This window comes from Pelecanus crispus, chromosome 1, assembly GCF_030463565.1.
Source record: "Pelecanus crispus isolate bPelCri1 chromosome 1, bPelCri1.pri, whole genome shotgun sequence".
Taxonomy (NCBI): Eukaryota; Metazoa; Chordata; class Aves; order Pelecaniformes; family Pelecanidae; genus Pelecanus; species Pelecanus crispus.
The window spans coordinates 158,807,643-158,821,266 of record NC_134643.1 but is presented as its reverse complement, the minus strand read 5'-3'; the positions used below and the strand labels follow the sequence as shown (position 1 = coordinate 158,821,266).

Here is a 13,624-nt window from a genome sequence, read left to right as displayed (position 1 = left end):
CGCGGGTGCGGGGAAGGGGCCTGTGCTGAGAGGGCTGGTGGGCGGCGGCAGGCTGGCAGGCGTGGAAGGACCCGCAAGCGCTTTGGGAGAGAGGATCGGGGTTTGCGCTGGAGGCAGGGTCCGGTACCAGCCTGATGAAACCCGGTGCTACGGTGTCGTGTTCGGGAAGGAAAGATCGCGAAGATGAGCTGCAACCTGGCAGAAAACAAACTGTGCTTAAAAAAGGACCCCGAACGCCAGGAGTTTCCCTCTAATTTGATAATTACTGGTGCATGGAGAGGAGTGTGTTCTTCCCCCCCGCCTTATTTGCACTCTGAAGCACCTCATATATTTTTTTATATGTGAGGTCATTATTCTCTTAAGAGCTTCTGAGCACTGCCCCAGGTGCCACTATTCTAAATAGTTCCTGTTAGCCAAGTAAAAAACACTGTAACTGAATCAAAACTGTACTGTGTCTGAACCACGGCGGTAAGTTTATGCAGTGCAACAACGGGCAAACTTACTAGCATAAGTATCTGCTCAGAATTGAGTTACGTGGTTTGATGTACCACGTAAGACAGGCACTAGAGTGATTCGCCTCCCTGCAAACGGAAGCTTGAATATACACCAGGCGTTTTCTTCTCCCTCTTGCAGGAATAGGTTGTAATATATCCAGCAAAATCTCTCCCCCAAAGGTGTTAAACGGGAAGAGTATTACTTTGTATACATGAAGAAGTATTTCCTTAAATATCACTCTAGAATTTTGACAGGTGGTGGGGATTGTTGTTTGTTCCTGATTTCTTAAAAATAGTAAACCCTATTGCTTTATTAAAGTTCTGAAACAGTTCTGCTTTATTATTTTATTGAAATTGGAGTGTTATAGGCATGCTTTTGCTACTTTAATTGCGCTTTCAGTTCTTAATTTTAAATGTTTTAGCTCTTCATGTTGTTAAACCCTAGCTCGTAGTCGAATACTGACAGCTAAATACTTTGGCTTGTATTTCATGCATTGAAAAGAAATAAACCAATCCACAGAGAGGTTTTCTCGGTTCTCTCTGAAACAGAGATGGGAGGGCATTTTAAAAACCAAGGTAGTGCCTGGCTGTGTTTGTCGTCTTCCCTTCCCAGTCTATATATTGACGATGGCTGGCTTGGATACTTGTGATTGTGGCTGCTACTGCATTATGGGGAAAGAAGATCCTCTCTTAGGCAGACTGCTTCCAGATGACTGCATCCATATGTTGGCTCCCGATTAGGGCCATTGGCCCAGAGATCAAGATTGCAGCTAAAGTTTTAGGCAAATACCCGCTCTGTTGATGGTCTATTAACACATAGTGTGTGTTGTGCATTTTTAGAACGCCACGCTTCAGTGATGAATGTATGTTTTGTATGTACATTTATATGTTGTTACGTATAGCTTTGTGGTGTGTGGGTTTTTGTGTGTGTTTGGGTTGTTTTAAAGAAAATATAACTTCGCTATTTTACAATAATGTCAGTATTTTCCTGTAGGATCTAGGGGAAATAAATTGGTTCTTAGTTTTGAAATTCTATCCTGCTTGGTATTAAAAGCAAATACAGCAGTTTAAATATAGATCTTCAAGTAGCTTCTGGGAAACAAACTTATGAATGAATTGATTTTACTTTTAGTGTTCTTATAACTCTATTTTAAAATCATGAGGCTCAATAAGTAGCTTTGAAGTAAAATGCCTCAAGGCCATGTAGCCTTTCAGGTGAAGGTCTTTTATCCAAGCTAGTAGTGCTCAGAAGTCCAGGAAGTTTTGCTGTTATTTCTTTACTGTAGAAATGTTTCTTTCACAAGTGTGATTTATGATGTAATCTGTTTCAGTTAAGCTTTTTTTCATTATGTTTTGTTTAGTTGAGTGTGCTAATGCTTCTCAGGCTGTATAAATAAAAAATGATGATACTTTTTTTTAGGATAGGTTTGAAAAAAATATAAGAAGTTTACTGATAGATAAGAAGAATGAGTTCTGGTGCTAGGTTGAAGTACAGCCTATGGCATTGTGGTTTAATATTTTTAATGGCTTTTCTCTCTTCTAAGAAGCAGTGCAGATGACTACCACATGATATGACTAAGCCTTCCATTCAGTGCTTTTAAAAAAAGATGATCTCTGGAAACTCAAGGGGAAAACAAAAATCTATCAATAACCTTGGGCTGTTTCTTGGTTTTGGTAACTGTTGACTGAAGGAGACCACATATGTTCTGGTAAAGATCATGCTGTAGGATGCAGTCTTAGGTTTGTTTTCTACATTTATTTGACCTAATGGCCCAACACTGTCATGTTTGATAACTGATTGGTGCTATCTTGCAGCATGGTATGCGTACTGGAGATGCAGAAACCACGTAGCAGAAAGCTTTGAGCAGTTGTGGATTATCAGTTTCTCCCAACAGCAATAAAAAGTGAAGCATGAAGGCAACTGGATTTATTTCCCTATGGACGCTGGTTTCACTGCCTTGTGGCCAGTTAGCAAATACTGCAGAACATGAAGATGTAGTAAAGCATGCAATAAAGCTGCACCGTGGGAAAGGAGCTGTTATCACGCAGAGAAAGCAGTGGGTGTTGGAGAGCTGCAGAAAACTATCTGGTCTTCTTCGCCAGAAGAACGTTGTTCTCAACAAACTAAAAAATGCTATAAGAGCAGTTGAGAAGGATGCAGGACTGTCAGATGAAGAGAAACTTTTTCAGGTGCATACCTTTGAAATTTTCCAAAAGGAGCTAAATGAAAGTGAAAACTCGGTCTTTCAAGCAATCCATGGCCTCCAGAGAGCTCTACAGGGTGATTACAAAGATGTTGTAAATATGAAAGAAAGCAGTAGACAGAGACTGGAAGCCTTGAGAGAAGCTGCAATTAAGGTTAGTTACCCTATGTTTATTACTAGAGTATTAATATTCTACTTGTGATTATAATTTTATTATGGCATGGTTTCAACCTGTTTAATAAAATGTGGATCTAGATGAAACTTGCAATGTTTTACTGTTTAAAATGGATTTTGAATGAAGTGTTTGTTCTCATTTGTAAAATTAGAAGTAATTCTGGCGTAGAGCTTAAAACTTACTGGCAGTCAATAGGTCTTAGTTCTAAACAAAGCTAAGCATAATCGTAGACCTATGGCAAATATTATGTTAGAGGGAAGGGAATACAAGAAGTGAGTCAGTGCATGTAGCACAGTTGCACTAGATAAACCAGTGGGATTATCGGAGTGGAAATAATGCCATAAATTGGCAAAATACTAACTGCTTTTTCCACTTCAAATGAGAATTGCTCAACCAAAATCTACAATTTAAAGAGAATGACTTCTTGCCTTTTACTTCTGTGTTCGTATATATGTGGGTAAAACAGACATGCAAAATATGAGATGACTATAGATTTTTAATCTCAGCATAGCACTCCTGGCCTAAGAAGTGCAGGTTTGAAAAACAGTACTTCCAAGAAAGAGCTGGCCAAGATAACTTTACCAAGAAAAGCACAGATGAGTAACAGTTGAGCACAAGCACTTCATGGAAAGTTTGAGTTCCCATGTCAATGCAGACCTGTTAGGGTGTGCATAATCTGCTGCTGCACTTTGTAGTGCTCAGACAGTGTACTGAAAGTCTCCCATTGAGCAAAAACATTGTTTAATTGATTTGGTATTTAAATTGCTCTTTTCCTTGCTCTACCGCTTAACCGCTGGAGGAATATATTAAGAATTTTCTTTGTTTTCTGTCTTCTTTTAGAAGAGGCTGCCCTTGCACAAGGGAGCAAGAGAAGGAAAAAATTGTAATTGGCATATAGCATTTGGGCTGGGAGAATCTCTAAAGGGCATTTGTGTAAGAGATGTGCAGATCTTAACAGGTGAAGATGGCAAGAGACTGTGTGCAAGAATGATGTGCAGTTAATTGTGGCAAGAAAGACTGGTGGAAGTAGAAGTTAGGATGCAGACTTGGGAGACTGGAGTGGCCTGTGCAGTGAAAACAGTCTGAATTACAACAAATTTGGATAGGGAGTAGCTTGGATCTAGGTGTGTTTCAATGAAATGCTCAATATGACTTCGATATTGGTGCTTAATAGTAGCACCAGCCTCTGCTGCATAGAAATGGTAGCAATTGTCATGAAAATTTCTCAATTTTCCACCTTCTTTTTCCTTAGAGCTCTTAACATAGCAGCAGTGAAGCTGTCCAGAATATTCTTTCTCATTTACCTAATCCTTGGCAACGTTACTGTGAAATACTGAAGTAACCTATCCTTGAACTTGAGAATGGCGCTTCTTCACTTTTCTCATAAAAGGATGCCTCTGTGTATAATGATGTGTTTTAGATGTGTGTCCTGTCAAAACTTTACTTCTGTAGAGGTGGATTGTGTAGGCTTTTTTTTGTTATAATCGTATCAAGTTATTTACTTGAATGAGCAATCTTTTATACCCTTCCTTCTTATGTCAAGCGCATGATTATTTAAGCAGAATATTTGTTGTTCTAACCTTACAATTGTTACATAAAGTGAAACAAAGGATAGTGGGGAAATGCATGCCAAAAAGATGAAAATTACATGGGAGACGTTTTTTGGATGACTTCTTCAGAAGACACACATTAGGTCCAATTTTGTTCCAGTTCCGTTTTACAGTAATGCTTACTTTGTTGGTCTACTCATAAGACATCCTTTCCATTTTTTTTAAAACAGTGATGGAAAGGAAAATACAAATTACTGTAGAGGGTGCTGGACTCTTCCCTTCATTTTATTTCTGTTGAGTTAAAGTAATTGGAAGTCTTTCGTATTGGGATATATACGCATGTCTGATGCATTTCTTGCTGGTTCTGCTGCTGGGAAAAGGTATAGCGGAACCATTCGGGGCAGGGGGGAGGGAAGGAAGAAGCGCTGAAGGTAGCTTCTGCCTTCCTTTGCTCTGGGAATCTGTGTGGAGGTTCAGGAAAAAGCAACAAAATCTTACTTACTTTTTTTCAGCTTCTAATTTCTTGGGTGCCTAGTAGTCAGACGTTGATGGAAAAAATGTGAAGCACTGGAACAGGTTGCACAGAGAGGTAGTGGAGGCCCCAACCCTAGAAACATTGAAGGTCAGGTTGGACGGGGTTCTGAGCAACCTGATCTGGTTAAAGCTGTCCCTGCTCGCTGCAGGGGAGTTGGGCTAGATGACCTCTAAAGGTCCCTTCCAACCCAAAGCATTCTGTGATTCATCCTCTTCTGAATGTGCTTTTTTCATCCCTGATTAAACAGTAGAGAGCAACAGCAATGCTGCATCCTTAACTAGCATTGCCCCAAACTCTTACTTAATCTTACTCCATTTTGCTCATGTGTTTCTAGGTGTTCCAGTCTCCTGTTTAGTGCACAACCCTTATTACCTTGCTTAAAAGATTGTTTGGTATGTACCTTCTGATCACATGTTTCCAATCCCAGCATGACTTGCAGAACAGTGTTTGTGCTGTGATGCCCTTCTGCTTAACATGTAGCAGGCTGTGTGAGAGAACCTGTCTTTTTCATGGACACCATTCTTTGTGATTGTCCCACTCTACTGCCATGGCACTGGTCTGTAGGTGAAAACAGAGATGCCACTTTAATAGGCTACAAAAACCTTTGTCTTCATTAATTAAAGGAACTTACAGTTGAACTCAGATTTTTCAAAGCTCTTCTATCTTGCTATTCAGAGAAAGTTACCTTCTTGCAAATTAGAGTGTTACTTACTTTTCTGCAGATTACCTCTAGCTCTCTTCAGCCTGTTTGTCTCAGCCGACAGAAAGGACTAGTTGGTTCCCTCTACCTGTTCCATTTTTTAGGGGAAAGATTCTAACCCTTATCAATTCCATCTTGCATTCTAAGTTGTTGCTGACTGAGGAAAGAATCTGCAGCTCATACAGGGGCTGTTTTCTACATCTTTCAAGCAGTGTCTGCTAGCAGAGAACAACAGATAGGAAATGTTTTTCCTTGAGGCTGTATGAGAGTGACTGTGTCTCTTGCTTACGTGTTGCATAAGAACTAAAGCAGTTGACATTGGGCCAAATGCATTAATAGTTACATTTTTCCCAACTCAGTTATTTTGGGAACTGGGTAATTTTCATCATGCCGGTGTAACTATGGTAATTCTAAACACCAATAGACAGCAATTCTGTGGTTTCATCACAACCAGAGGTATTCATCTGACTGTCAGGATTTTAAAAGGGTTAAGCTACAGTTACAGGCTGTACTGAACATATTCTTGTCTTGGCATCAAGGAATGGATTAAATTACATTCATGTTCTTGCAGGTTTCAAGGGGAAAAATGTTCATCCACAAACATGTGTGGAGGAGGGGACACTCCAGTTATTTAAGCATAAGAGTTTAGGACCATTTTAGATGCCCAGATTATCTAAGGTATCTGTGTAGGGTAGGCAGATAAAACACACAACCTAAGGGGGACCTATGTTCTATCTGATTTCTAACTGGGTGTGGCCGGGCATCTAAAACAGAGAGAGAAACTTGAGTTTTCTGGGAATTCAGTCTGACCTAGAGATTGCTTGTATTTTTTGCCCAGTCTGTTTTTTCCCTTGGTAATAATATTGGCTCTCATAAAGAACAGATGTAGGGTGTCTCTCATCTAAATCTTTAAAAGAATGTAGGCATGTAAAGTGAAGCATCTTATCTTTTTTCCAAAAAACCTCAAATTATACTCTGTCAATACACAAAGGATTATATTTGGTTATTGTCTTGGTAACCATGTAGAAGGAACAATGTTAAGTCCAGTCTTGATCAGTAAATAAAACTTACTTTTTTAGTTCTCTTTTTGAACCTGAAACATCATAACTTTATCAGGGAAGCTACTTAAATATTTTTACACCATATCAAACCACATCAGTGTTTTTAATTTTCTTACTTCTGAAGCCTAGAAATGGATTTCAGAAGTCACTAGTGCAAGTTCGTAGGAAGCCCAAACTGTAAAGATGGACAAAGTAAAATATTTTACTTCTGATAGGAAAAATGCTTCTTGGGGAAGCTTAAGCAGGAACCTCAGCTAGAGTGCTTGACTGCTCATCTGTACTCTCTCCCAACTGCTTTTATTTTTGTGTTGCTGTTTCCACAGTTGTTGTAATTTTTGAAAACCATAAACAGACCTCTTCCCACGTTTATAAAATGGCTTATAAAATTAAGATTCATTGTGTTTTCCTCCCAATTTGTTTGTTTGTTGTAACTAGTAAAGCTATGCTTTCAAGGTTATTATACTTCCCTGCTAAAATACTGAGCTCTAAACTTTACTTGGCTCTGAAATGTTTCCTAGAGTGCCTTAAAGTAATTCCTTTCTTGTGTTTTCTGGATTGTAACCTTGGGGCAGCTCTACTCTTTAATGGATTAAAAAAGGCAATTGGTGGATATTTTGTTTGGCTGTTGTTTTTCGTGCCCACTTCCCCCAGCAAAAATTGGCACAAGAGAAAGCAATCTTCAAATATCATTTTAAAGTCTATATTGCTTTTGCAATTCCACTCCTAAGATCTTTTGTGTCAAAAGAAGCGTACGTTTATGTCAAATGTTTTCCTGCTCGAAGGCCTGGCCAGCACTTTATCTGTGTGTTGTAAAATTCAACAGGAAGAAATGGAATACGTCGAACTCTTAGCAGCAGAAAAACATCAGGTTGAAGCCCTTAAGAACATGCAGCATCAAAACAAAAGCCTGTCAATGCTTGATGAAATTCTAGAAGATGTCAGGAAGGCAGCTGATAGATTGGAAGAGGAAATAGAAGAGCATGCTTTTGATGACAACAAATCTGTAAGTGATTATTTTTAGAGTTAGTATTTTCATTGCTGTGCATTTTTTTTTTTTCAGTTGATATTTGCACTGTAGGGGTGTTTCTCTTGTGTTAAATAGTTGTTAGGATTTTAGTGACTATTTAAAGAAAACAAACAAACAAAAACCACCAAAAAACTTTAGGTTCTACATTTGGTTTTACTTCCCTTTCAACAGAAGAAAGTGTTTAATGGTAGAATTATTGCTTGTTAGGAGTGAGCAAACGGGAATAATTACTCCTTTTTGCTAGTGATTTCTGTGGTTCTGATTTGAAAGTCCTCCCTGCAGCTGCCGCTTTGACAGCGACAAGTGTAGTCCACCTCGCTGATAGAGCCCATGAGACTTAATGACATCTCGGTGGTGGTGGTGGTGGGGACTGTGATATTTAGACTTTGCAGGATACGGAGTTACCGCATTAAGTGTCATCTCCACTTTTTTCTCTTTCATTTTGTTGAGAAAGTTATGGGAGAACAACAATCCTTGCAGTTAGTTTTCACAGTCTGGGAAAAGATATATTGTTCAAGGTAAGGACTTGAAATGTGTTCGTAGTGTTGCTTTCTTCCACTTCTAACCTCCTCTGCTTTTCGTACCTTGGCCTATTTGCATTGTTCATTGTTTCTATGCTGCATGATGAACAGTATGCCTCAGGTAAGGTTGTATGTATTTGGAGCTGGGAGTACATCAGTTTATTCTAGTGTCGCATTGTGCCATCCTCGGAGACTGACTCTCTAAACTGGTCCTGTTTGCATAAACATGGGTTGCAATTTTATTTGGCCTTTGCTCTTGAAAGGTTTTTGTTCATTTGCAGATTGACTTCCAAGGCAAGCATAGCTCTTGAACTCTGCTGAGGAGTAAAAACAGTTGCGCTGTAGTAGAGAGCCAGGCCATTTTTTTGTAGTTGTACTTGTATTGAGAGAAAGCAGAGAAAGCAGCTTTTTATTTTGTATACACCAGATCGCAGCAATTGTCCCCAGTGGGAATCCTACCTAGCCAGACCAACAGCCGGGAAGGGACGAGCTAGCTGGAGTGCCCTCTTCTGTTCCACTGGGGTATAACGGCACGTTTTAAAGAGGCCAGAAATGAAGTTTCTGCTGCTACACCTGTTAATTGGCAAAATGCCAACACATCCTTTTTCTCCAGTGTCTCTCTTTTGGTTTTCTGCTTCTGTCTCTGTTCAGGAGAGAAAAGGAATTGTGAAATGCAACCTGGAGGAGTATTTACATGTCCATCTTTGCAAGAAACATCTAGTGTGTTTTCTCTTAAGCTAGAACACTGGAACATTAGAACAAAGAAGGTCTAATAGAATCATCAGTAATCTGATAAAGATAAAAATGCTTCTATTAACATATAATCAAATAGAGATGTGTAATAGGTAAAAAAGAAAAAAAAAAAAAAGAATCTGAGCTAACACAGTTACGGCAAGACAAGAGTATTTGCGCACTGTATTCTGTTATGTACAACCTGCTTTCAGGAATTGCTGTTTTAGGAAATAAAATCCTGAAAATAACTGTTTTCTTTCATTATGTCCTCAAATTTATTAGTATTTAAAAGCTCATCTGAACCTGTGCCATCTACTCTTGCTCTTCTAGCATAGTCTGTCTTTTGTCAGTTCCCTTTTCTTTTGTAAAAGTAAAAATGCACCATAATACCCACACAATGTATGATTTTTATATGTATTACACAAAAAAATGTTCTGCATAATGTCTCAATCTTATAACATCTTCCCTTTTTTCCTAATATTGTGCCTGACCTAGACTGAACTCCACTAGATGAGGAATGTATTTATCCAATTGCATTGCTTTTATATGATCTTTGATACATTTTTAATTTTGATGCAAAGAAGTTTGGTTAGATTCCAGACACACAAGCTACCAAGTACAAAGGAACATACAACAAACTCTATATAAATTTGGAGTTCCAGAGCTTCAAAGTAGATGCTTCACTGCTGATGTATTTTGTAAGATAATTTTGCTTAGTGAATGCTATTGCTGATGTCATAACATTAAATTCCTAAGAAGATACTAGAACAGGTGTTGGCTTATTAGCATTTTGGTTTTTAGGCAAAGTAATGGTCATCTGCACGATGGGGACACTGCACTGAACAGTGAAAGAATTCCAATGTGAAAGTCAGTGCAAAGTATGTTTTATATTGCAGAGCCCACATTTAACAGTAATCTCTAAGCTCTGTTTTAGTATTTCTGGAGTAGCAATGAAGGTGTGAGAGAGCAGGTCAGGAGCAAAGATGACAGAAAAGCAGTAGGATTGGGCACTTACTGTGTGTTCTGATTAGAAACAGTTCTTCATGTTTGCTGACTGCAGGGAAGCCTTTCTTCTTTGCTCCAATACTGTGAGAATAGTTTGCATGTACGTGGCATGCAGCTGTTCGTGCTTTCTCCCATCAGCTGAAAACGTGAAAACATGGTTTGGTCTCTTAGACTTGGCAATGGACACCTCATTCTGGAATGCAAAATAGCCTGGTAAGTGGGGAGCTTAGGGAAGTAAAGGCAAAATATATATTTAAAAAGACACGTTTTTGGCAAAAAAGGGTGAAAAGACAACTTTCATAATGCATAAAAAGAAAATGGTCATCAGCCTCTCACTCCCACAGCTAAAAATGCTGATGCTTGAAGCCGCTATTTTATGTTTCTAAATAATTCTGCAGACTTCATAATTCCTTTTTCCCCCTGTCTGATTCTTAGTGACTTCCAGTTCTTTAGAGGCCCATCATACTGCATGATGTACAAAAACAGGGGAAGAGGTCATTCCCATGATAAAAGTTTTTATTTCATTATACACACACAAATGTAAGGAGTGGAAGAAAAGGATAAAAATTGCAGGTTAAGTATTAAATATTGAAAATGCAATATTTATCTGAACAGTTTGGGGAAATGTGCTGGGGAATCAGCAAAGAAAAATAGGAGGCTGTTTCATAGGTGGCTTATATGAATGTATTTCTTAATTAAATTGGGGATTTGCTTGGGCAAAATATGGCAGTCCAGAAAAGTTGAATGTTTTGTAGTCAGTTATTGCTATGATAAGAGCCTACTCTCTTTACTGGAGTCTAAAAGAAGTAACAACCTTAACTGTTTCTGAATATTGGTAAAATCTATATTATTTAAAATACAGCAAATAATGAAATCATCCTAGTATCTTCCATTTTATAATTACAGGCACTGAAGACAAAGCTAGATAGAAACAGTTCTTATCCTCTCTCCTTCAAATTTACAGGACTGACTTTTTCTTGACTTGGAATGCAGTCATTATTTCAGATTTTTGTGAACTGAATATCACTTTGTAATCTCTAATTGTTTTTGTTCAAGGGAATAGAATGTTACATTTCAGTCCAACATTTTGTGTTCTAAATGTGATAAAGCTTTTTTTTTAAAACAAATGTTTCAGATTAGATGCAATTGAAAGTAACTGGATTGGAATTTTACAGCTTCAAAACTCAGTGTCTATATTTGTTGGTTGGACAACTTGGCTAAAGAGGTCTGGAAAACCCCTTATTTTTAAAATGTAAAGCAAATTATAGCCTTTTCAGTTATGGACATCAAGTTTTAATAAAGAGACTGAAAGACTTCTCTAAGAAGAAACTGCAGTATGTTTAGTCAGTGTCAACAAATTCTGGAGCAACTTCAAGCACCACTAACAGTCTTTCTCTTTTTACTGTATGCTGCATTGACCCCCTTTTTTTATTTGCTTTCTTTTTCTTGCAGGTAAGAGGTGTAAACTTTGAAGCAGTTTTAAGGGTGGAAGAAGATGAAGCCAGCTCCAAAAGAAATGCTTCAAAAAGAGAAGTAGAGGATGACTTAGGTCTTAGTATGCTTATTGATTCCCAAAACAATCAGTATATCCTTACCAAGCCCAGAGATTCAACCATTCCTCGTGCTGATCATCATTTCATAAAGGTAATAATTTTGGAGGCATTCTTGTCATTCGTTTTGGTAAGATTTAGTCCCACTAGTTTGCATGACAGTACTGCTTGGTTGGATTGAATATAGTTTCAGCATTTGTTCCCCTAAAGTTACCCTAGCATTCATGATTCCCCTGCCTACTGGTGATCTGGCCAATGCGTTCCCTACTTCTAGTACAGTCTTTACAAGACTGACTGTGATACCACATGAATCCTCTCTGTTTTTATTTAACTTGTTGCACCTTTGGGGCATCAATCCTTCTCTCGGACTGCATAGTGTTAAAGCAAGCTACTGCTGTGCCTGATAAGCCACTTGCATGTTGTCACTAGAGAGAATTTATCTGTTTATGTCTTGTGATGAAAAATGGGATGCTGGAAAATACATAGACATGTTTTTTATTGTATTTGTGCTTCTATGAAGAATAACTGGATTGGGAGTTAAAAAAAAAACAAACCCAAAAACCAACAAAAAACAACCACCACCAAAATGGATCTGTTTCACCATTTTGTTTTAATGCAAAGTGTCATTCCCCCCACAATTCCCCAGGAAATTGTCTACTTCCTATAATGTATTTAAAATATTTAATAAATAAAATGGGTTGGGTAGCCGAGACCAGAGAATAGTGGTAAATGGAGTTAAGTCCAGTTGGTGGCCGGTCATGAGCGGTGTTCCCCAGGGCTCAGTATTGGGGCCCCTCTTGTTTAATATCTTTATCAACGGTCTGGACGAGGGGATTGAGTGCACCCTCAGTAAGTTTGCAGATGACACCAAATTGGGTGGGAGTGTCAATCTGCTGGAGGGTAGGATGGCCATGCAGAGGGACCTGGACAGGCTGGACCGATGGGCCGAGGCCAATTGTATGAGGTTTAACAAGGCCAAGTGCCGGGTCCTGCACTTTGGTCACAACAACCCCATGCAACACTACAGGCTTGGGGAGGAGTGGCTGGAAAGCTGCCTGGCCGAAAAGGACCTGGGGTTGTTGGTTGACAGCTGGCTGAACATGAGCCAGCAGTGTGCCCAGGTGGCCAAGAAGGCCAACAGCATCCTGGCTTGTATCAGGAATAGTGTGGCCAGCAGGAGCAGGGAGGTGATTGTCCCCCTGTACTCAGTGCTGGTGAGGCCGCACCTGGAATACTGTGTCCAGTTTTGGGCCCCTCAATACAAGAAAGACATTGAGGTGCTGGAGCGTGTTCAGAGACGGGCAACAAGGCTGGTGAAGGGTCTGGAGCACAGGCCTTATGAGGAGCGGCTGAGGGAACTGGGGTTGTTTAGCCTGGAGAAGAGGAGGCTGAGGGGAGACCTTATCACCCTCTACAACTACCTGAAAGGAGGTTGTAGTGAGGTGGGTGTTGGGCTCTTCTCCCAAGTAGCTAGCGATAGGACAAGAGGAAATGGGCTCAAGCTGCGCCAGGGGAGGTTTAGATTGGATATTAGGAAAAATTTCTTGACGGAAAGGGTAGTCAAGCCTTGGAACAGGCTGCCCAGAGAGGTGGTGGAGTCCCCATCCCTGGTAGTGTTAAAAAGACGTGTAGATGTGGCACTGTGGGACATGGTTTAGTGGGCATGGTGTTGTTGGGTTGATGGTTGGACTGATGATCTTAGAGGTCCTTTCCAATCTTAGTGATTCCTAGTTTTTACTTTCATTATAAATAACCCAGCCACCAAGCCAGGAAACATGAAATTGCTACTCTACTCTTAATGGGTTTAGTGGTGGACGTGGTAGTGTTAGGTTAATGGTTGGACTGGATGGTCTTAAAGGTCTTTTTGCAATCTAAAGAGTTCTATGATTCTATGATTGATCAAAAGTCCCCAAAGCTACCAGTCACTTAAGGTCAATACCTCATCTGCTTCATCTGCAAAACTGCAGTGCTTACACCTACAACAAAGTGTTCAGGTTAGTTTACTGAAGTTGTGTTTTCTTTTAACGGGCAGTATTCTACATTTAATTTTACAATGCTGTTTATCTTTTG

The 13,624-nt window shown here is 39.4% G+C and overlaps 1 protein-coding gene across 6 annotated transcripts in view; it reads left to right on the top strand.

Annotated features, from left to right (window-relative positions):
• The first annotated feature begins 301 nt into the window (after positions 1–301).
• Positions 302–13,624, top strand: part of SLC9D1 (solute carrier family 9 member D1) — a 35,198-nt gene continuing 21,875 nt past the window's right edge. For all 6 annotated transcript variants that reach the window (XM_075710328.1, XM_075710336.1, XM_075710362.1 and 3 more), the window contains exons 1-5: positions 302–1,366; positions 2,042–2,234; positions 2,310–2,852; positions 7,543–7,722; positions 11,457–11,648. In XM_075710328.1, the coding sequence (XP_075566443.1) occupies positions 2,406–2,852; positions 7,543–7,722; positions 11,457–11,648 (819 nt within the window). In that variant the 5' untranslated portion in view covers positions 302–1,366; positions 2,042–2,234; positions 2,310–2,405. The remainder of the gene's footprint in view (positions 1,367–2,041; positions 2,235–2,309; positions 2,853–7,542; positions 7,723–11,456; positions 11,649–13,624) is intronic.